The following is a 24,277-nucleotide window of genomic DNA, read 5'->3' as shown; positions in this document are numbered from 1 at the left end:
AATATTGCGGGTATGGGGGGGGAGTTAACAAAAAAAGGGGGTTCCTCCTCCCCCAGGATTCTCTTTTCCCTCCGGATTCCAAATCCACCACCGCCCACTGGAAGGAGAGGAAGGAGCCTGGCTCTCCCCCCCTCCTCCCTCTCCCCCCCCCACACGAGGGGGATTCCCCCAAAAGACCAGACCCCCCACCTTCTGCAAAATTAGAAAAGGGGCTTTTATGGCTGGGTGGGAAAGGGGGGGCTTGGCAGGAGGAGGAAGAAGAAGGTGGGGGGACAGAGAGAGATGAGCAGGAGGGGGGGCCAGAAAAGGGGGGGCTGAGGCAGAGAAAGGGGGGATCAATGGGGAGGGAGGGGGCTGAGGCAGGCAAACACACACAGAGAGAAACTGTCCTTTTCGGATGGTTGAGGAGGTTTCCCTTCTGCTGCTCATCTAGGCACCAGGAGAGAGGAGGGCAAAAATATTTGAAAGGGTGATGGAAATCCACTTAATTGGAGCCCCCCCCCTTTTTTATCGCTCCCCACCAACTGAGGGCATTCTCTGTGAAGCAACACCAGGAAAACCCGAATGGAGCTTCTCTTCCTTAAATTTCTTTTTTTTTCTTTTTTAAGTTGAGGAACTGCTCTCTCTGGGCTTCCCAGTTCCCCCCATTCTGGATTGGGAGTGAGGACCCTCTGCCTCTTCTGTCCCGGCCTGCAGAGGGGAGAATATTTTCAACCCTTTTTCTTGCGGTTTCCCCCTTTCTTTCAGGAGCTGAATTCGTGCTTCCTCAGGAGAAAAACGGGATCTTCTGCATCCAGGCCAGAGAGCTCCGCCCGCGGGTGTCCTCCTTGAGATTTCTGGAAAACAAGAAAGTCTTTCCAGGTAAAGGTTTTTCGGCCTCCTGGGCAAGAGAGAGGGTGAAGGACGTTTCTTTTGTGTCTTCCTTCCTATTTAACAGGAATAACAAACTGAGAAGTAGCCTAGATCGACTTGATGTTGAATCCCCACCTCAAGGCTGGAATCAAAATCAAAGTAAATCTGACGGATGGTGGTCTAGCATTTCATTTCCAGTCCTTGCACAATGATAGTTGCCCTCTTCTAAACTTGTCGAAGATTTCTTTTTTCTTTTTTTTTTCTTCATTTCCATCCTTGTTGCCCTCCTCTGTGTTAGCATTAAAAGTCAGAAGAAGCTTTTGCCTTAAGAAGGTTTGGACTAGAATCTCCAGCGTAGTAATTCGCACTACAGATGGCAGGAATAAGTGCAGAAAATATATTTATTGATTTATTTCTATTTTATTTATTGCATTTATGTGCCGCCCATCTAGACATAGTCTACTCTTTACATGCTGTGCAAATTTACCTAATGCTCAAGGGAACATAACGTTTAGTTATGAACTTAACCATGACACTCAAATAAGAACTGTGAGGAACACATTAGCTTGTCCCTTCATTTATACTTATTTCAACCAGTCAAATTAGCTTTTTACCTCAAGGTAGCTGATTTCCTACAACTGTGTTCTACTAGTCACAGAGGCAGTGACTAATTAACTCCACTTGTATTAAACAATTACTAATTACAACTACTGCTTCCATCTCTTGTAAGGGACGTGATGATTGTGCCCACTGGTTCTCCCCCAAGCCCCAGAAGCTCAAGTAGGGGATGAAAAGCAGAGAACAAAAAAGGAAGCGACACACATTTTTAGGGGTGGGGGTCATTTTGTTTTTAATTGTCTTCCCTTGTTGTTCTTATTCTTGTTGCTTAGTCATTAAATCATGTCCGACTATTTGTGACCTCATGGACCAGAGTATACCAGGTCGCTTCGATGACCCTGTCCAGCCATCTCGTCCTCTGTCTTCTCCTCTTGCCTTCACACTTTCCCAACATTAGGGTCTTTTCCAGGGAATTTTCTCTTCTCATGAGATGGCAAAGTATTGCTGCCTCAGCTTCAGGATCTGTCCTTCCAGTGAGATCTGAGGGTGGGGAGGGCTTCTCCTGCGGGGGGGCAGGAGAGGGGCTGATCCTGATCTGGGGGAGGCCATTGCCCTTCTCGGCCACACGGAAACCTCTCCCCGCTTCCAAATCCTCTCCAACTCAGCACCTTGACCCCCCCCCCCAAAAGTCAGGCGGCCACTCACCAGAGCTCCCTCTTTTTCCGATGGGGGAGAGGGGAAGAAAAGCCACATTCAAGGAGGGAGGGGTGCAGGACAGGGAAGTCTCTTCCCCCTCCTCGCTTTCTGAAGCCCCCCCCAAGTTATTTTTTAATGTTGTTGTTGTTGTTGTTGTTGTTGTTGTTGTTGTTGTTGTTGTTGTTGTTGTTGTTGTTAACAACAACAACAACAACAACAACAACAACAACAACAACAACAACAACAACAACAACAACAACAACAATAATAATAATAATAATAATAATAATAATAATAATAATAATAATAATAATAATAATAATAATAATAATAATAATAATAGCCGCTCAGAGTGGTCGATTTGACCAGATGAGTGGGATATAAATCAAATAAATAAATAAATGGGTCCCCTTGCCTTAGGCAAGAAATAGAAGAGCATCAGAGAAACTGGGAAAGGAGGGTGGAAGGAGGATGATTGTTGGGCGGGGGGAGGAAAACTTTGCCCAACACCCCATCTCCTTCATGCACGCACGCACGCACAGCCCTCCAGACACTGGACAGCCCAGGAAAGCTATGGGCAGGAAGAGCCTCCCCACATTTTGGGGAGGGGGCTGAGCTTTGGGGCTCCCGATGCTGCTGCCAGAGACAGGCAGGCGGGAACTCAAGGGATAAAGGCCGCGAATCTGGCTCAGAGACGCTCCAGAGGAGGAGATGATGAGACATCACCACCGCCTCCCTGCCTTAAGCTGGGGCTCCTCTGGTGAGGGTTGTGCGGGACACCAGCGAGCGGTGGCCACTTATGGGGCAGAGTCGCTGGGCAGGGGAGCCCAGATGAGGGGGGGTGACAGAGGCATCGCCCCCCCTTGGTTTTAAATGGGACTGGGGAAAGGGGGCAGAGCAACGCAGGAACCCCCAGAGCGTAGGAGGGGGACCCTCGTCCTCTCTGAACAAGGATCCATTCCATGCCAGGATTCATGAAGCCTAACGTTATCGACAGTGATGGTGGTGGTGGTGATGATGATGATGTAACAAGTCTCCCTGATTGTTGTTCCACAGACTCCAGAGACCTGGGTTCAAATTCTCATCTCAAACCCCCCAATTGATGTGGTTGTAGATCCGGAGTAATAATCCAGCCACAGGTTTATTATTTGAGGGTGTGTTTGTGGGTCTGACTCCCCTCACCGCACACGCCCGGGATTGTGAGCTCCTGGGATTATGAGCTTGGCTTGTATAATCATCTTAAAACGGCAGGGCTGGAAGCGACCCTCTGGATCATGCAGCCCCCCCCCCATCAACCTCTGGCTCCGCAGCCACAGACCCAAAGCACTCAGCTATGCATCCGTTCCGGCTTTCTGGGCGAACTGAAATGATTTGATTCTCCCCTCTCTTTTTTGGCCCTTCTCCCCAAAGCGAGGGGCAATGGCCGGGAGGGGTCTGAGATGGACAAGAATAACTCACACTCCCTTCCTGTTATTGTTGCATTTTTTAAAAAAATAGTGGTTGTGAATGGCTGTTAGGTTGCTGCTCACTTCTGGAAAGAAAGGAAGGAAGGAAGGAAGGAAGGAAGGAAGGAAGGAAGGAAGGAAGGAAGGAAGGAAGGAAGGAAGGAAGGAAGGAAGGAAGGAAAAAAGATGGAAAGAAAGAAAGAAAGAAAAGAAAAGGAAGGGAGGGAGGAAAGAGGAAAACACACAACAGAGGCACACTAGTCAAACCTCCCAAAAATCTCATCCTTTTGCGAACCTGGAAAAAGCAAACCATTAAAAAAAACAACACACACACACACACACACGATCCGAAATTTTAATACCAAAAAATGCAAACGATTAAAAAACAAACAAACCCAAAAGGCCTCCTTAGAGAAGAAGATCTTGCCCTCTGGGTGGCAAAAGCAAAGAAAGTTTCCAACAAGGGAGGGGCTGTGTGATGGGGGGGGCGCAGGAGGGGAGATCACGTGACCCTGCCTCGCTTCTACGCCCAACTGGGGGAACCTAGAGCTACGAAAGAGGAAGAGAAGGAGCGCCTTCCCTTTTTTCCCCGCCTTGAAGCGGTGGGAGGACCCCCCCCGTCTGTCCCCTCCCGTCTCTATGGTCTGCGGGGAGGGCTACTGCCGAAGGGTCTCCTCGGGAGTTTCCCCGCCTTGGGACCTGCAAGGAGGTGAGCCCATGCGGGTGGGGGGGGGTTGCAAAATATTTGGGGGGGGAGACTTCATAAAAAAAGGGAAGGAGAGAAGGGGAGGGAGGGGGGGTTTCTTCTCCTTTCCCTCCGGATGGCAAATAATCCAACCCCCCCCCCTTTTCCTGGACGGACCCGAATTGCACATCTTTCCTTCCGAGTCTCCTCGTTGGGGATCTTGGGGGGGGAGACGGAGGGGGGAGGTCCTGGATCCCCCCCTTCTGGAAACAAGGAGGAAAACCCCCCCCACCCGATGTCCCCTGCCAGCAAAGGCACCCTCTGTGCGTGTGTGTGTTTGGAGGGAGCATGGAGGGGGGGGGGTCAACTTAAGTTTTCCTCTGAGGAGACCTTCCTCTCCACCCCCCCCCGACTTTCTCCTGAATCCTGGAGGCCTCGGTGGCTGTGGGAGGGGGGAAAGAAAAGGAAGGAGAGGAAAGAACGAGGCTCTCCCCCCCCTTCCCTCTCCCCTCCCCACACAAAGGGTTCCCCCCCAAAGTCCAGACCCCCCCTTCTGCAAACCTGGGAAAAGGGGTTATAAGACTGCGGAGAGAGGGGGGGGTCTCTGAAGGAGGAAGAGAAGAGGAATGTAAGGGGGCAGGAGGGGGGGCCAGAAACGGGGGGGGTGAAGGAGGAGGCTCCAGCCTGGGGGGGGGGAGGAGAGAGGAAACATCGGGGTGGGGGGGTTGGATATGGAAGGGCTTGGCTGGAAGGGAAGGACTTGAGTCGGCCGCGGAGGCTGATCTCCCAAGATGATGATGATGATGATGATGATGATGAAGACCTGGAGGGAGAATCTGACAGACTTTGGATACATCATTCTTTTCTTATTTATATATATATATACTACTGCCCATCTAGCCAAAGGCCACTCGGGGGTTTTCTTCAAACATGTGGTGGGGGGGCGAACAGGGGAAGGAAGGAAATCCTCAAAGCTGGAAGGATCTGAAGAAGGAAGGAGTGGGGGGGGGTGTCAGCTGGGAGGGAGGGGGCCGAGGCAAGCCTTCCCCCCCCCGGCACACACACACAAACACACACACACAGAGACTGACACACAGGCCACTTGCCCCCCCCCCGACACACACACTTTCTCTCTCTCTGATCTTTTCGGACAGTTGAGGAGCTTTTCCTTCCGTGGCTCTTCTAGGAGGATGCAGGAGAGAGGAGGGCTTTTTTTTTTTTTTAATTAAATCCATTTCCTTTGGGGGCACCTTTCATCGCTTCCTACCAACTGGGGGGGGGGGCAGCCTCTGTGAAGCAAAACCAGGAAACCCAAAGGGAGCGTCTCCTCCCAAATTTCTCCTCAAGAGGCAGAACCACAACACGCCCCCAGATTCTTACCTGTGAAATGCTAGATTTCAACTGCAAGGGGAGGCCATGAATCAAATCTATTTCTTTTTTTAAAAAAATCAAGGAATTGCTCACTCTGGGTTTTCTTGTGGTTTCCCCTTTTCAGCTGCTGGGATTCCTTCAAGAGGTGACTTCGTACTTCCTCAGGGGAAAACGGGATCTTCTGCATCCAGGCCAGAGAGCTCTGCCCGCGCGTGTCCTCCGTGAGATATCTGGAAAACAAGAAGGTCTCTCCAGGTGAGGGTTTTTGGCCTCCTGGGTATAAACGTGCAGAAAACAAACAAATGGGTCCCTTATAGATAGCTGGGGTCTTCCCACCTCCCCTTGATGACCTTCCTCTAGGATTACCCCCGACACTGTCTGGGAGAAAGTGTACTCCAAATTCATTATCTTATTAATATATTTAGGTTACCAAGCAGGGCCCAGATGTACAGACTTTAGCTTCCATCTCCCTGCTGGGTTTTATGTTTCGACTATTTTGGAGTGCTCCAACCCTGGGGGCATTCAAGAAAAACATAGATCCTCACCTGGCAGATCTGCTTGGACTCTATTCCTGCCTTGAGCAGGGGGTTGGACTTGATGGCCTCGTGGGCCCCTTCCAACTTCACTTTTCCATGATTCTATGGTTCTGTCTTGTGTTTGGCATCCGGGCAGCATTCCTAAATGGGCCCCCTGCTAGTTGAAAGGTGAGGGGCTGGAAGGTGTGAAGTATATAGGCCTCTGACTTAATACAAAGCTTAAAAGAAAATTAATATAGGAATTAACATGTAGAGTAAGATTTTCTACTTTAACACCAGGAATAAAACTACTTTCGGCCATATCCAGGTATCACTCCCCACTTTTTAAATTCTGACAATTGAAACAATGCTGAATTCAAATCTATTTCTCTTTGTATAGCCATTCCTGGGCTCGGAGATGAGCAAAAAGCAACACACAAAGGCAAAAGTGTAGATAGGGCACATGCAAATAATCCCCAAATAATAAGAACCACAATTCCAATTACAGTGGTGCCTCGCATAGCGAGGTTAATCCGTTCCGGATTAACCTTCGCTATGCTGAAGCATCGTTGAACGGGTCAGGGATTTCAATTGGAACGCATTAAACATGGTTTAATGCGTTCCAAATGAGCCAAATACTCACCGTTCAACGAAGCTTTCTAATGGCCGGCAGCCATTTTCGCGCCCTCGCCTTGCTTAACGAGGGTGCGAAAACGCTGCGCGCGGCCATTTTAGGCCATTTCCCGGCTTCCGGCGGCCATTTTGGCCGCCGAACAGCTGATCGGCGGGGGTCGTTTTGCGAAGATCGGTAAGCGAAACGCTTACCGATTCCAAAGGATCTCCTGTATGGAGAATTAGTGAAGGGAAGCCGCCCCCAAGGGAGACCACAGCTGCGTTACAAGGACATCTGCAAGTGGGATCTGAAGGCCTTAGGAATGGACCTCAACAGATGGGAAACCTTGATGTCTGAGCGTTCAACCTGGAGGCAGGCGGTGCATCATGGCCTCTCCCAATTTGAAGAGACACTTGTACAGCAGACCGAGGCAAAGAGGCAGTCCCGAAACAAGCAAAACCAGGGAGCTGGACAGGGGACAGATTGGATTTGTCTCCAGTGTGGAAGGGATTGTCACTCTCGAATTGGCCTTCTCAGCCACACAATACACTGTTCCAAGACCTCCATACAGAGCACGATACCATAGTCTCTCGAGACTGAAGGATGCCTACATAGGAAAGTTTGTCATCACTTTACTCCCAAGTAACTTAATGTGGCGATCCCCTCTGAAGCCCCAATTCCCCCAGGCCTTCACAAGGTTCTCGCTCTTCTTCCTTCTTCGCTGCCACCAGGTATTGCTGTCTCAATACCATTCACTCAAGGAGACATGTGTACTTTTGAAACTTAATTATTTGATCAGGGAGGTTAACATCTGATTAATATACAGTAGGTAAATCACAGGTTGATAATCACTTGAATCTGAATCAGTTTTACTTTAACGTTAAAGCTCTATCAACTCTCAGTTCACTCTTAAGTTTCACACAGTCTCTCACCCCCAGAATCTCCCACTTCACCAAAGCTTCACATAGAACTCTACTCAAATCTAGCTCACTCCGAACTCTAGACTCATCTAATCTTAGCTCACACAGAGCTGAACCGAACTGTAATCTAGCTCGCACAGAGCTCTAATCTAATTTAGCTCACACAGAGCTGAACTCAACTTCACAGAACTCTCCTCATACTCCATACACCAGCCTTTATCTCCAGCCCCCTCCCCCTTGGCTCCACCTTCCGTCCTCTCATTGGCTCCTACTCCACTGTTCATCTGTGACGGACAGGTGAGGGCTGTCACCATCTGAAGTGATCATGGAGCCCAAGAAAGTAAAATCTGTCAGTGCCTCCATATCTTCTATTTGCCAGGACGTGATGGGACCAGTATCCATGATCTCTTTCACCCTCATTAAGTGGTTCTTTAATTTATTCACGAAGGCTTTCACGGCTGGGATCTAATGGTTGTTGTGGGTTTTCGGGCTCTTTGGCCGTGTTCTGAAGGTTGTAGTTCCTAACGTTTCACCAGTCTCTGTGGCCGGCATCTTCAGAGGACAGCACTCTGTGCTCAGAGTGCTGTCCTCTGAAGATGCCGGCCACAGAGACTGGTGAAAGGTTAGGAAGAACAACCTTCAGAACACGGCCAAAGAGCCCGAAAAACCCACAACATCCATTAGGTTCTTTAATCCCTCCTCACTTTCTGCCGTCAGAGTGGTATCTGTAAGCTACACCAGTCTCCAAAGAGATCAGATGAGCTGGGAATAGAGAGATTTCAGAGTTTAGTCAGTTCCTATGTGGCTAAGATGAGCCCAAAACCTAGCCAGTCCACTGCACTAAACCTCTTTCTTCAAGTCCATCCCCTTTGTTAAGAAAAAGCAGAAACACTACTAAACCATGAGTTAGTATTCAGGTGAAATATGGGCTCTATTTGGTAGCAAACATACATGGCCAATTAATTAGGCTATTCTGTTCAAGTGACCAATGCATGCACTCATGTTCATTATCGCTTTTATTAAGAAATACAGATCTAATTAGAATTCAGATTAATTCAAAGTAAATCAGTTAATAACATTTCCAATCAAGTCAGTTAGATCACCCCTCAAACTCCAGCTAAGAAAAATGAAACAAGAAATGCATACTAAGCTAGAATAATGTCTAGGCATAGCCCTTCTTACGTATCCAAGGATTCCATAATCTATAGTCCATCAGGCAAAGTTAGACTCCAGTTGTAATCCATTAGTCCATGTTGGCAAAAAGGCTTCATTCAGATGTTATAATCCATCTTGGAAAACAGGTCCTTCTCTTTCCATCTTTCTCAGTCAAACTCCATTTTACAACTCTATCCCCCTCCTTCTTCCTCCACAGGATGACCAATCAGGAACAAGCGAAAAGTATCTTGTCCCGCCTAAGTTTCTCATGAGAATCTTGCAGGTGCAAGGACTTGTTATGACTACAAAAACCTCAGTTCTCCAGCCATCCTAGCAACAAGATAAGGCTGAGAGCCATGCCGTTGAAAACAGCATGTGGAAAATTTCTACTACAGACACGGACATTAATTCAATATGGATGCTATTAAGACAATCTTATGACTACATAAACCATTCTTATAAACCCCCAAAACACATATCATTACAGTATCATCTGCATATCTGAGGTTGTTGATAATTCTGATGGCACTCTTAATTCTGGCTTGGGATTCATCTAATCCAGCCTTTCACATGATGTATACTGCATATAAATTAAATAAGCAGAGAGACAATATACAGCCTTGTCGTACTTTCCCAATTTTGAACTAATAGGTTCTTCCATATCCAGTTCTTTGCTTCTCTCCACCAAATCTAGTTCATTAAATCTGTTCTTCACTTCCACTGTGTACTGATAAGGGATTTGGTTTAGTTTATACCAACTAGCTCAGTGGTGTTTATTTCTTCAGTTTCAACTTGAATTTTGCTACAAGAAGCTGATGATCAAAGCCACAATCAGTTCCAGGTCTTGTTTTTGCTGACTGTACAGAGCTTCTCCATCTTTGGCTGCAGAGAATATAATTGATCTGATTTCGGTATTGCCAATATGGTGATGCCCATGTGTAGAGTCTCTCCTGTGTTGTTGGAAAATAGTGTTTGTGATGACCAGCTTGTTCTCTTGACAAAAGTCTATTAGCCTTTGTCCTGCTTTGTTTTGAATTCCAAGGCCAAACTTCCCTGTTTTATCTCTTGACCCCCTATTTTAGTGTTCCAGTCCCCTATAATAAGAAGATCTTTCTTTGGTGTCAGTTCTAGAAGGTGTTGTAAGTCTTCATATAATTGGTGAATTTCAGCCTCTTCAGCATTGGTGGTTGGTGCATGAACTTCGATGACTGTGATGTTGAAAGGTCTCCCTTTGATTCTTATTGAAATCATTCTGTCATTTTTGAGATTATATCCCAGTACAGATTTTCCCACTCTTTTGTTGACTATGAGGGCTGCTCCATTTCTTCTACAGGATTCTTGCCCACAATAGTCGATATGGTAATTGCCTGAATTGAATTCGCCCATTCCTGTCCATTTTAGTTCAGTTATGCCCAGGATGTCAATGTTTATTCTTGCCATCTTCTCTTTGGCCACATCCAGCTTCCCAAGGTTCATAGATCTTACATTCCAGGTGTGATGAGATGTGTTTTTATGGGTAAGCCTGTCTCAATAGAATCCATTTTAAATTAGGATTTCTGTGTAGTTTCTGAGATGAGCCACCACGGCTATCTCTTATCTAGTTGCTAAGGAGAAACATTCCTGGTAGCCAAAGCATTTCTGTAGCTCTCGTGGGAAAAAAAGCCAAACCTGGACCCAAGGCTGGTGGCTAACTACCGACCAGTAGCGAACCTCCCTTATTTGGGCAAAGTGTTGGAGCGGGTTGTGGCTGGGCAACTCCAGGCGCTGCTGGATGAAACGGATTTTCTGGATCCATTTCAATCGGGTTTCAGGCCGGGTTTTGGTACAGAGACTGCCTTGGTCACCCTGTATGATGACCTTTGCCGGGAGAGAGACAGGGGGAGTGTGACCCTGTTGATACTCCTGGACCTCTCAGCGGCTTTCGACACCATCGACCATGGTGTCCTTCTGGATAGGCTGGCTGGGTTGGGAGTTGGGGGCACTGTTTTACGGTGGTTCCGCTCCTTCCTGGCTGACCGTGTCCAGAGGGTGGTGCTGGGGGACAGTTGCTCTGCCCCATGGCATTCATGTCATGGGGTTCCTCAGGGCTCGATACTGTCCCCCATGCTGTTTAACATCTACATGAAACCTCTGGGAGAGGTCATCAGGAGGTTTGGGCTGAGGAGTCAGCAATATGCTGACGACACTCAGCTCTACCTCTCGTTTTCCACCAATCCAGGTGAGGCGGTTTCTGTCCTGAACTCGTGTCTGGACCTGATAATGGACTGGATGAGGGTCAATAAATTGAAACTCAATCCAGACAAGACGGAAGTGCTGTTAGTGGGTGCTTCGCCAGACAGGCTGGAGGGCCATCTCCCTGCCCTGAATGGGGTTACACTCCCCCTAAGGGACAGGGTCCGCAGCTTGGGGGTGCTCCTGGACCCCAGTCTAACACTGGAAGCCCAGGTGGACTCGGTGGCCAGGGGCGCCTTCCTCCAGCTGCGGAAACTATACCAGCTACGGCCCTACCTGGACGAGCGGAGTCTCATGACAGTTACACATGCACTGGTAACATCCCGTATAGATTACTGCAACGCGCTTTACGTGGGGCTGCCTTTGAAGACGGTCCGGCGACTGCAACTGGTTCAGAATCGAGCGGCGCGGCTGGTGAGTGGCGTGGCCGCCAGGGAACATATCAAGCCGATTCTGTACAAGTTACATTGGCTACCAGTTGATGCCCGGGCCCAATTCAAAGTGCTTGTTTTGACATATAAAGCCCTAAACGGCTTGGGCCCTGGATACCTGAAGGACCGCCTCCTTCCATATGAGCCTACCCGGCAGTTAAGATCTAGCCAGGGGGCCCTTTTGAAAGATCCATCCCTTAAGGAGGTAAGAGGGATGGCTTGTAGACAAAGGGCCTTTTCGGTAGCTGCCCCCAGACTATGGAATGCCCTCCTGACTGAGATTCGTCTGGCGCCGACACTGATGACATTTTGGCGCCAGGTCAAAACCTTCCTGTTCCAGAAGGCTTTTAACTGAAATAATATTAACTGTGGGTCTGATGGCAATTTTATATATATTTTAATTGTATTTTAATTGTACATATCTTTATTGTATTTTAAATGCTGTAAGCCGCCCAGAGACCTTTGGGTAGTGTGGGCGGCATATAAATTAATTAATTAAATTAATTAAATTAATTAAATTAATAATAATAATAATAATAATAATAATAATAATAATAATAATAATAATAATAATAATAATAATAATAATAATAATAATAATAATAATAATAATAATAATAATAATAATAATATGGGGCGTGACCTGTCCAGAAGTTTCTGGCCTTTGGGAACTCTGGGAAGAAGAAGCGACGGAGGAGGAGAGAAAGTGGAGTGTGTTCCATCATGGATTACAAATAGTTTCCTCTGCCATGGACTGAGGGGAAACACCTGGATTGCATCTACATCAGCTTGTGAACCCAGGACACGTGAGATGGACTATGTTACTTTTATATTAGTTAGCATAGTTTCATTTCTTTATTTTTCTAGCTGGAGTGGGGGAGGAAGTATCTGTGCCTTGTATTGAAAATGTACCAACTAAACATTTGGTTTCTTTACTTTAACAACTTTTATTAATAAAACAGTAATGATTGATTTCTATCTAAAAGCATTGTTTCTTGTTCAGACTAGCTGAGGAATATTAATTGGCCTTATATGTTCGCTACCAAAGATCTCTAGAGCCCAGATTAATCTGAGTATATCTCATGGTTATGTCTGTGTTGGCTACTTAGTTTAAAAAAGGTGTGGCTTTTGGAGAAGAAGGATTAGACAAGACCCGGCTGAGATCCCCTGGGCTCTACTCAGCAGTACTGTGGTTTGTCTGTCTTTCGTATCCATCCCATTCTCCGGAACCCCCCGAAAGTCTCCTTGGAGATATGGGCGGTGTTCTCGCACCAGGTTCCTATGCATTATTTTTCTTTGCAGCATCGGACTTTCCTTTCACTTCCAGGCACGTCCACAGCTGAGCATCCTTTCGGCTTTGGCCCAACCACTTCATTAGCTCTGGAGCTACTTGTACTCATCCTCCGCTCTTCCACAGTAGTATGATGGACGCCTTCTGACCTGAGAGGCTAATCTTCCAGTGTCATATCTTTTAGCCTTTTGTTTCTGTCCGTGGAGTATCTTGGTGTGGCGTTCACCCTCATGCCCCTTTGAGCTTCAAAACTCAGAGCACACGAAGGCAAACAATCCCCTGTATTACACTGCTGCCACCAGGTGATCACTAAATCACCATTACTTCAGGAAGATTCAGGTCCACACTTCAAGGTCTTTTAAATAGAACTTTTGTTTATTGATTACAGTTATTGATAGTGATTCATGGATGTCTTCATTAATAAGAAGATTTATTAACATCAATCTTTCACCTGATAGTACACTCCTTACTCTAATCATGCCTCAGAATTCCCCAAACTCCACACTCTATCCCCTTCTCTCACACTCCACTCTTACTGACTCTGTTACTCTTACTGACTGACTCTGACTCTCTCACTCCACCTCTTATAGCATCTCTCTTGGCTCCGCCTCTCAGTAACAGAAATATGCACGAACCATTACATAACAAAACATGAACCATTGACCTAATAAATGGGGAACACTACATTTGGCATAGATACTGGAGTGGCTTGCCAGTTTCTGCTCCAAGTGGATCTCGTTTAGTCAGAACTCTCCACTATGACCTTTCTGTCTTGGGTGTTCCTGCACGACATAGAGCATAGTTCCTCTGAATTACTCCGGCCCCTTCATCACGACAAGGCAGCAAACCGTGGGGGGGGGAAGACATGATAGCCATGTTTAAATATTTGAAGGGATGTCATGTCAAGGAAGGGACAGGTTTGTTTTCCACGGCTCCAGACACTAGGAAAAGGAGCAATGGCTTCGAACTCCAGGAAAAGAGATTCCACCTGAATCTCTGGAAGAACTTCCTGACAGTCAGAGCTGGTCGGAAGTGGAAGAGGCTGCCTGGGAATTTGGTGGAGTCTCCTTCTTTGTAGATTTTTAAGCAGAGGCTGGATGGCCATCAGTCGGGAGTGCTTTGATGGAGTTCCAGCATGGCAGGGAGTTGGACTCGATGGCCCCTGCGGTCTCTTCCAACTCTGAGATTCTATGATTCTTAAGTCCAAAACCCCTGCTCAGTACACCAGTCCCACCTTTCAGACTGTATCTGACAGGTGATTGTCAGGCATTCTCGTCAATGCCTCCAGGACTGGAGCCTTCACTACCTCCCAAGCTAGCCAGTTCCATTTTTGTAATGTCAGATTAACACATGCAACATAAGTATATTCAATACTTTTTGAATTCTCTTCTTTCTTGACTCCACCCTGAATTATCAGCTGTGGCAAGGTTATTCTCCCCTGTGACCTTGTTGCCAGAGTTGGATGGAGAGCTCACTCTTTGAAGCATGAGTTTTTCAACACATTTCCACTGGGCTGATTTTCCCAGATGCCCTATAATTCTTTGAACATTCTATACATGTGAAATTTCATATTTTTGCATTACTCCCTGCCTGTCACCTGGAATGTGGAGGATTTGAGGATGTTTCAGTATTAGTTTTCCTAGCAAGGACTAATGTTAAACCTGAACATTTATTTTATGCAATCTCAGCCAAGTGTTTCCAGGCCTTTTCCAGAATATTTCCTAATTCCTTTTCATTTCTACTTGGAAACAAAGTTATTCTGCCCTCATTAATTGGTCTTTATACATCAATGTGAAGCTGAAATATTTCATATATGCTTTTCTATTCCCATCTTGGAGACTAACATGGTTATAACATAGAAATGGTAAGGAAAGTTAATTCCATATTTAAAACATTTTAGCAATTAAAAAGTTTGATTTTCAGTAAGCAAAGGGTTTTCATAGTTCAAAAATCAAAAGGAATTACGTCACAAGGATCTTTACATTTTCATTTTTCTGCTCCTTGGTGAAGCTCTGGGGTTTGTCCGTTCCTCCTGACAGTCAAAGAGAAAGCCAATAACTTTGCTTGATCGTTCTGTGCTGTGCTCCCAGTCTTTTTTTTCCTCCTTCAGGTATCAAACAAGTGAACCAATATTCTACGTGGCAAGCACTTCTGTAACCAAAAAGAAGCACATGGTAAAAAAGAAAAGACAAAGGACAAGAAAAGACAAAAAAGGAGAAAAAAGGCAGAAGGGGAGGGAGACAACAAGAGCGGAAAAGAAATTTCCAGCGAAAAAGCCATGAAACACGAGGAAGGAGAAAGGGTCCTCTCTGCAGAAAAACATTCAAGTATACCTGAAATACCAATAGAGATGGGAAAGTTCACCAAGAACATGAAAACAGTTGAATGCATGGAACATGGAAAAAGCATGGCTGTAAACAAAGAATATATTATACATGAAAAAATCATGAGTGGAGAGAAGGAATATAATTGCATGCCATGTGGAAAGAGCTCCAGCCACAGCAGTCACCAAAGTTCACATGAAATAACCCATTCTCAGAAGAAATCATATCAATGCTTGGAATGTGGGAAGAGCTTCAGTAAAAGCAGAACCCACAGTTCACATAAAAACAACCACACAGGGGAGAAACCACATATATGCATGGAATGTGGAAAGCGCTTCCATCAGAGTCATCACCTAAATGCACATGAAAAAATACACACAGGGGAAGAACCACATCAATGCTTGCAGTATGGAAAGAGCTTCAGTCAGAGTGGTAACCCTAATGCACATCAAAAAATTCACACAGGGGAGAAACCATATAAATGCATGGAATGTGGAAAGAGTTTCACTGACAGAAGTGGCCTCAGTTCACATGAAAAAACACATACAGGGGAAAAACCATATAAATGCATGGAATGTGGAAAGAGCTTCAGTCAGAGCAGTCACCTGAGTTCACATCAAAGAACTCACAGTGGGGAGAAACCATATAAATGCATGGAATGTGGAAAGAGTTTCACTCACAGCAGTGGCCTCAGTTCACATGAAAAAACACACACAGGGGAAAAACCATATAAATGCATGGAATGTGGAAAGAGCTTCAGTCACAGCAGTCACCTGAGTTCACATCAAAGAACTCACACTGGGGAGAAACCATATAAATGCATGGAATGTGGAAAGAGTTTCACTCACAGCAGTAGCCTCAGTTCACATCAAAAGACACACACAGGGGAGAAGTCATATAAATGCATGGAATGTGGAGCTTCAGTCAGAGTGGTAACCTTAATGCACATCAAAAAATTCACACAGGGGAGAAACCATATAAATGCATGGAATGTGGAAAGAGCTTCACTCACAGCAGTGGCCTCAGTTCACATCAAAAGACACACACAGGGGAGAAACCATATAAATGCATGGAATGTGGAAAGAGTTTCACTCACAGCAGTAGCCTCAGTTCACATCAAAAGACACACACAGGGGAGAAACCATATAAATGCATGGAATGTGGAAAGAGTTTCACTGACAGCAGTGGCCTCAGTTCACATGAAAAAACACATACAGGAGAAAAACCATATAAATGCATTGAATGTGGAAAGAGCTTTACTCGCAGCACTGGCCTCAGTTCACATCAAAGAACTCACAGTGGGGAGAAACCATATAAATGCATGGAATGTGGAAAGAGTTTCACTGACAGCAGTGGCCTCAGTTCACATGAAAAAACACACACAGGGGAAAAACCATATAAATGCATGGAATGTGGAAAGAGCTTCAGTCAGAGTGGTAACCTTAATGCACATCAAAAAATTCACACAGGGGAGAAATCATATAAATGCATGGAATGTGGAAAGAGTTTTACTCGTAGCACTGGCCTCAGTTCACATGAAAAAACACACACAGGGGAAAAACCATATAAATGCATGGAATGTGGAAAGAGCTTCACTCAGAGTACTCACCTTAATGCACATCAAAAAAAACCCAAAGGAGAGAAGCCATATAAATGCATTGAATGATTAAAGAGCTTCACTCAGAGTGGTCACCTTAATACACATCAAAATACACACACGGGAGAAACCATATAAATGCATAGAATCTTGAAAGAGCTTCCATCAGAGTGCAGTGGTGCCCTGCAAGACGATGTTAATTCGTTCCACGAAAATTGCTGTCTTGCGAAAACATCGTCTTGTGAAACGGAGTTCCGCATTGGAATTCATTGAAATCTATTTAATGCGTTCCAATGGGGGGAAATTGTCGTCTTGCAAAAATCGTACATAGAAAAGAAGAGGAAAAGACAGCTATATCTCTAACTGAAGTAGAAGTTAATTGGCCCATAGCTATATCCAAGGAGAAAATAAGATCATTTTTAGAGCTGGCAGTTTACTTTAGAAGAAAGAAACTACAGCTCTGGGAAAAACATTTATAAATCATAGAAAAGGAGTGTTTAATGTTTGGGCAATTAATAAATTGAAACTATAACTATGGGTACAAAAATTCACTTTGTGTACAGATCGTTCACCTTTGGTCTAGTTACATCATCTCAAAAGTATGAATAGCAAATTATCGAGATGGTTTATTGTTGCAAAATTTTCATTGTGTGATTCTGAGCATGAAACAAAAGGACATCGTAGCTGATGCTTTTTCCAGGAGACCAGAAGATGAAAGATAAAGGGGAAATGTAGTTTACATAAATGTAATGTTCAGATAAAGTTATGTTCGAGAATGTAAATGTAACTTAATAAAATATAATCAAGCAATGTATTGTAAGCTAAGTTAAAGTTATAAAATGTCATGCCGTTTTATTTATTTATTTATTTATTTATTTATTTAATTTTATTTTATTTTATTTTATTTTATTTTATTTCTATCCCGCCTATCTGGTCATACTAGACCACTCTAGGCGGCTTACAATCGGAGCAACAATAAAATTATTTAAAACATTACAAGTAGACAAAAATAGAAATCAAAGAATATAAAAGAAAAATCGTCAGGGATTATCTGTTGGGAAAGCCTGCCTATACATTAGTGTTTTCAATTGTTTCTTAAAAATGCCCAGCGAGGGAGCCGCGCGAATCTCAGGAGGTAAGTTGTTCCAGAGGTGAGGAGCCACCGCTGAGAAGGCCCAATTTCTGGTCTTTTCTTTCCAGGCCTCTCTCGGCGTCAGGCTCCTCAGCCTCACCTCCTGGCTCGCACGGGTGACACGGGTAGATCTAGGTGGGAGAAGGCGTTCCACCAAATATTGAGGTCCTAAACCATTTAGGGCTTTGTAAGTAAGCATCAACACTTTGAAGTCAATGCGGAATCGGATGGGCAGCCAATGCAATGCAGCCAGAGTGGGCGTGATATGTTGGTATCTTCTCACTCCACTGAGTAATCTGGCTGCAGCATTCTGCACCACCTGTAGTTTCCGCAGCAGCCTTAAAGGTAGCCCCACGTAGAGCGCATTGCAGGGGTCTAATCTTGAGATTACAAGCGCATGTACCAAAGTGTTGAGAGCCCCCACATCAAGGTAGGGTCGCAGCTGGGCTATCCGCCGAAGATGGAAAAATGCGGTGCGGACCACGGACGCCACCTGGGTTTCCATAGTGAGCGCCGGGTCCAGATGAATCCCCAAGCTGCGAACCCCATCCCTGGCAGGCAGGGTCACTCCCCCAAAAATGAGGGAGTTTCCCAAATCCCCAGCTGTGGGAGTGCCCACCCTCAGTACCTCCGTCTTGTCCAGGTTCAGCCTCAGCCCATTCTCCTGCATCCATTCCCGAACGGTCTCCAGGCAGCGCTGAAGGGACAGAACGGCATCTCCTGTAGTTGGAGAAAAGGAGATGTAGAGCTGTGTGTCATCTGCATATTGATGGCACAGGGCTCCACACCCCCTGATGACCCTCCCCCCAGCGGCCTCATATAGATGTTAAACAGCATTGGGGAGATGATCGACCCCTGTGGAACCCCACAACTGAGGCTCCACGGGGCCGAGACATTCTCCCCAAGCTGTACTCTCTGGGGACAGTGCTCCAAGAAGGAATGGAGCCAGGCAAATGCCCGGCCACCTATTCCCAACTCGGTGAGCCTCCCCAGGAGGATACCGTGGTCAATGGTATCGAAGGCCGCTGAGATATCAAGGAGGACCAGCAGAGACATTTTGCCTCTGTCGGCCTCCCTCAACAGGTTATCACACAGGGCGACCAATGCCATTTCTGTACCATGGCGCGGCCTGAAGCCCGATTGGAATGGATCCAGGGCATCTGTGTCATCCAGGAACGCCTGAAGCTCATCGGCCACCACCCTCTCGACTACCTTGCTTAAGAAAGAAACATTGGCGACGGGCCTATAATTGCCAATTTCGTCCGCCGCCAAACTAGGTTTCTTTCTTATGGGCCTAATGAGTGTATCCTTGAGGGCAGAGGGAAATCTGCCCTCAAGGAAAGACCCATTAATTATTACAGTAGCCCATTCCGTTGTTGAAGGCCTGGCTGCCTTGATTAGCCAGGCCGGGCAAGGGTCCAAAGAGGAGGTGGAGGCACGGCAGCGATCAAGCGTCCTGGCCACAGTGTCGGGCGAAACAGGCTGAAAGGAGTCAAAAATCACCGGACAAGACGGAGCGCTGGACATCTCAGCTCGACTCACTGTATTCAAAAAAGGGGAGAGGTCCTGGCGGATGGCCTCCACTTTAGATTTTAAAAATGATGCAAATTGGTCCGGTGTAAAACTAGGGGGAGGCCTATCACCCGGGCCAATTCCGGATAGGTCACGTACTATACGGAATAATTCCGCCTGCTGATTAGACGCCTCGCTTATCCGGTTAGCGAGGTATGTTTGACTGGCAGCCTTCACCTTGGCCTGGTAAAGGTTAGTAGCGACCTTAACAGCTATGCGATTAAAAACCGTCGGGTCCTTTCTCCATTTGCGCTCTAGCCGTCTCCTGACCTGCTTCGACGTCCAGAGATCCTGGTTAAACCAGGGCGCCGGGCGATCTCTGCGGCTGAGAGGGCGTTTAGGCGCGATCGTGTCTACGGTACTAGCCGCGGCTGTGAACCAGGCATCAACCAAAGCCTCAACAGGAGCGCCAGCCAGGTCAGCCGTAACCCCTCTCATGGCATCCTGGAATCCAATCGGATCCAGTAGCCTTCGAGGGCGGACCATAACAATAGGTCCCTGCTCCCTGCGAGGGGGGAGAGCCATCTTGATGGTACACTTTATTAGGTGGTGATCTGACCATGAAATGAGTTGCTTGATAAGTATTGTTGAAGAATAGAGTCATGTATAATATATAATTGAAATTATGTACGAATCTAATATAATATATAATACAAATAATAATATTTTGTAATATAAAAAATAGTAAAGGTATTGCATGTTATGATTTTTCATGAGATGCATGACAGTGAACTAAATTAAGGGTTAACAACCCCCAGAAAGAAGTTAAGGGGAATAGAAATTGTGGCCATTCCATAGCAGTGATGAAGTTTATCCAGCAATACCAGACTTTTTCATGATTGGCTGATGGGTGACTGAGATGAGGACTAATCAGAAAACATCAATGGAAGATATGAGAGTAAGAAGAGGAGGAAAAATGAGTTAATTTGAGCAGTTGATTTGATGATTAGTTAGATATATGGAAAGAAACTGAAGAGATAGAAGATTTAAATGACTGCAGAACCAAGATGTGTGTAATGCATCAGTAACTGAGAGTGTTATGAAGATATTCGAATTGTAACCATGTATACATGATTTCTGTTTGTGAGACCAGATTCCTGTTATTAAAATTAAGTTGTTTCATTTGAAAACTCCATTCGGTTTTCACTGTATTAGGCTGTCGGCAAGCCCAGAGAAAGGAGAAGGCAGGTTAAAGTGGGTTAGGCAGGTTGGGCCGGTCACCGTCATTTCCCACAATTTCTGCCTCTTCAAAGTCTGGCTCGGGCAGTCAGACCGCGGACGCATCGATCAATGCTAAGTGTTAGGTCCACCTTTTCCCATATCGAAGCTCCAGTAGAAGCCCAAATTTCTGATGCCCACTAATCACTCAGATGTGTGATTTCATCATTCGCTGAAACACATCTTGTCGTATAGGGAGACGTAAACAAGCTGGGAGTTGTGCAAGCTGTGGGGAAAGTTGTGCTGAAGTGAAAGTTGTAACCAGGATGCCGTTTCATGGACTTCCGCTCAGTCTCACCGGGTCCTTTGGAGGGAGGGAGGAGGGATCAGCCTGGAGGCTCCTTGGAGGAAGGAAACCAAAGCATTTCCCTTCCAGGGTGACGCCTCATCATCTCCTCCCCCTCCTTCCTCCCCATCATCTCCTCCTCCTCCGGAGCGTCTCTGAGAGCCAGAATCGTGGCCTTTAACCCTTGAGTCCCTGCCTGCCTGTCTCTGGCAGCAGCATCGGGAGCCCCAAAGCTCAGCCCCCTCCCCAAAATGTGGGGAGGCTCTTCCTGCCCATAGCTTTCCTGGGCTGTCCAGTGTCTGGCGGGCTGTGTGTGCGTGCGTGCGTGCATGAAGGAGATGGGGTGTTGGGCAAAGTTTTCCTCCCCCTGCCCAACAATCATCCTCCTTCCACCCTCCTTTCCCAGTTTCTCTGATGCTCTTCTATTTCTTGCCTAAGGCAAGGAGACCTATTTATTTATTTATTTGATTTATATCCCACTCATCTGGTCAAATCGACCACTCTGAGCGGCTATTTATTATTATTATTATTATTATTATTATTATTATTATTATTATTATTATTATTATTATTATTATTATTATTATTATTATTATTATTATTATTATTATTATTAACAACTACAACAACTACAACAGCAACAAATAACTTGGGGGGGGCTTCAGAAAGCAGGAGCAGGAAGAGCCCTCCCTGTCCTGCACCCCTCCCTCCTTGAATGTGGCTTTTCTTCCCCTCTCCCCCATCGGAAAAAGAGGGAGCTCTGGTGAGTGGCCGCCTGCCTTTTTGGGGGGGGGGGGTCAAGGTGCTGAGTTGGAGAGGATTTGGAAGCGGGGAGAGGTTTCCGGGTGGCCGCGAAGGGGCAATGACCCCCCCAGATCAGGCGCACTATTGGGAACACCACCCGGGCCTTCTCAACACCCAGCAGGGTTTTGGCAACTCCGGTGGCCCTGATCCGTCTCCTCCTTCTGGCTTCTCCCCTCTCATGCCCATTAGGGCCGGACCCCAGCCCTTCCATTGCCCTCTGGACGAGGGAATCCCTAAAAGGGGGGGGGTTGACCTTGGACCCCTTTGGCATCCATTCTGCCGCTTCCATGCCTTCCTCACTTGGGAGGTCAAAGGGCAGTGGCCACCATGTGGGGGGCCCTTGGTGGGATGGGCCCCCATGAAGGTTGGCCTGGGGTTGGAGGGGGCGGTGGCGAGGGTGGTGGCTTTAGATTTGAACCCAGGCCCTGCTGGCCTCTGGTTTCAGGCAGGGGGAGCTGGCCTGGCTCTCCCTCCCTCCCTCATCATCCTCCATATTCTATTGACCCAGACATTGTGGGAAAGGGATGCTGAAGCGAGTGGGCGTCTTGGAGCAGGCAGAGGGAACCATCATCCTCATCCTCATCCTGGAGGCCTCGGCCGTCCTGGTCCCTGTCAAAAATGCCCCCCCGGGGAATCTGTCCCCCTGGGCTCGATCCATGGAGCGTCCCTTGCGCGGAGAGTGATGTGAGCGAGGGACCCTTTTGTCAGACACCCCCAACTCCTCCCGAGCCCCCAACCCGGGGGTCCTGCAGCCCCTCCTGTCTTTCCCTCCCCCCCAAAGACGTTTCATAACAATGCCCCCCCCCACACACACAAACACACGGTCGCCTCTGTGTATTTGAAACTCCCCCATTCCCCCCTCATCCGCTCTCCCTTCCGCCCCCCCGTGCCTAGACTGATCAACCCCCCCCTCAGAAGCTCGCCTAGAAACGGTCACTCTCTCTCTGCCCCCCCCCAGAAGAAGAAGGTCGGGAGTTTGGGGCGGGTCTGGCCTCTTCCTTATAACCCCCCCCACACACACACACATACACAGATAGACCCCCCTTTTCCTTTCTGCAGGATCCCCCCCTCCCTTCCTTCATGAGAAACCCTTTGGGGGGGTTGGGAGGGGTAGAACTTAGAGCTACGAAAGAGGAAAGAGTAGCTACTCCCCTTCCCCCCCTCCCCGGCCTTTTTCCAAACCGGAAGCGGAAGCGGAGGGAGGCTCCTTCTGTCCCCTCCCGTCTCTATGGTCTCCTGGGGTGGGCGCGTTCCGAAGGGGTCTCCTCGGGCGTTTCCCCGCCTCGGGACCTGCAAGGAGGTGAGCCATGGCGGGGGGGGGAGGTTGTGGTTTACAAAATATTGCGGGAGGGGGGAGGGGCAATTCCCTCTTCCACGCCCCCCCCCCGGGAAGAGAGAGAAGGGGGAGGGGGGGCTTCTCCTTTCCACCCGGATTGCAAAAAAGGCACCCCCTCCCTCCGCTTTGTGTGACTCCCCCCTCCTTCCTCTCCCCTCCCCCCACAAAAGGGGTTCCCCCCCAAAGTCCAAACTCCCCCCCCTTCTGCAAAACTGGGAAAAGGGGTTTTAAGGCTGCAACGCCCTGGATGGGAAACGGGGGGGGGCTCTGCAGGAGGAAGAGGAGGAAGAGGAAGGTGAGGGGGGGGCAGAGAGAGAGAGATGGGCAGGAGGGGGGGCAGAAAGGGGGGCCCGAGGCAGAGAAAGTGGGGGGGGGGTCAACAGGGAGGGAGGGGACACAAAACACGCAGAGACACACATACAAAACACAGACTGTCCTTCAGGGAAGTGGCTCTTCTGGGGGGGGGGGGGAATCCAGGAGAGAGGAGGGCAAAACAAAAACTAAGAGGGGGGGACGGAAATCCACTTAATCAGAGCCCCCCCCTTTGATCGCTCCCCACCCACTTGGGGGGGCATTCTCTGTGAAGCAACACCAAGGAAAACCCAAAAGGAGCTTCTCTTCCTTAAATTCTCCTCAAAAGGCAGAACAACAAGATTCTTTCTCTGCGAAACCCGAGATTTCAACTGCCATGGGACGGTTCAGGAGGTTTTCCTTCCATGGCTCTTCTAGGAGGGAATCCAGGAGAGAAGAGGAGAAAAAATTAAAAAGGGGAACTCCAACTGCAATGGGAGGCCATAAGTTGAAACGATTCCTTTTCTTTTCTTTTTTTTTAATTCAAGGAATTGCTCACTCTGGGCTTCCCAGTTTCCCCCTTTCTGAATTGGGAGTCTGGACCCTCCTCCTCTTCTGTCCCAACCTGCAGAGGGAAGAATATTTTTGACCCTTTTTCTTATTTCCCCTTTCAGCTGCTGGTGTTCTCTCAGGAGCTGACTTCGTACTTCCTCAGGGGAAAACGGGATCTTCTGCATCCAGGCCAGAGAGCTCCGCCCGCGGGTGTCCTCCGTGAGATTTCTTGAAAACAAAAAGGTCTCTCCAGGTAAGAGTATTTTGGCCTCCTGGGTATAAACGTGCGGAAAACAAACAAATGGGTCCCTTACAGATTTTTGGGGTCTGCCCACCTCCCCTTTGATGACCTTCCTGTAGGATTACCCCCAACACTGTCTGGGAGAAAGTGTATTTCAAAT

The 24,277-nt window shown here is 47.3% G+C and overlaps 3 protein-coding genes across 14 annotated transcripts in view; 2 read left to right on the top strand and 1 right to left on the bottom strand.

Moving 5' to 3' along the window:
* The window catches only part of LOC144587199 (uncharacterized), a 263,842-nt gene that overhangs the window by 117,944 nt on the left and 121,621 nt on the right, over positions 1 to 24,277 (bottom strand). The gene's annotated exons all lie outside the window — the stretch shown is intronic.
* Positions 756 to 17,540, top strand: LOC144587223 (uncharacterized). Its single transcript, XM_078387121.1, is given in 3 exon segments — positions 756 to 861; positions 14,875 to 16,003; positions 16,006 to 17,540. Coding segments are annotated over 2 exon segments (1,710 nt in total). The 5' UTR covers positions 756 to 861; positions 14,875 to 15,042; the 3' UTR covers positions 16,755 to 17,540.
* The window catches only part of LOC144587225 (uncharacterized), a 45,642-nt gene continuing 22,120 nt past the window's right edge, over positions 756 to 24,277 (top strand). For 2 of the 12 annotated variants that reach the window (XM_078387134.1, XM_078387133.1), the window contains exons 1-2: positions 2,326 to 4,260; positions 23,999 to 24,129. The gene's annotated coding sequence lies outside the window, so the exon portion shown is untranslated. Of the gene's footprint in view, positions 862 to 2,325; positions 4,261 to 5,731; positions 5,863 to 22,888; positions 22,998 to 23,998; positions 24,130 to 24,277 lie in introns of those variants that run through there. The other 10 variants (XM_078387131.1, XM_078387127.1, XM_078387124.1 and 7 more) reach the window with 9 other exon arrangements.

This window comes from Pogona vitticeps, chromosome 2 (genome assembly GCF_051106095.1).
Source record: "Pogona vitticeps strain Pit_001003342236 chromosome 2, PviZW2.1, whole genome shotgun sequence".
Classification (NCBI taxonomy): Eukaryota; Metazoa; Chordata; class Lepidosauria; order Squamata; family Agamidae; genus Pogona; species Pogona vitticeps.
The sequence above is the reverse complement of the archived record's forward strand: the minus strand, read 5'-3'. Positions and strand labels throughout refer to the sequence as shown.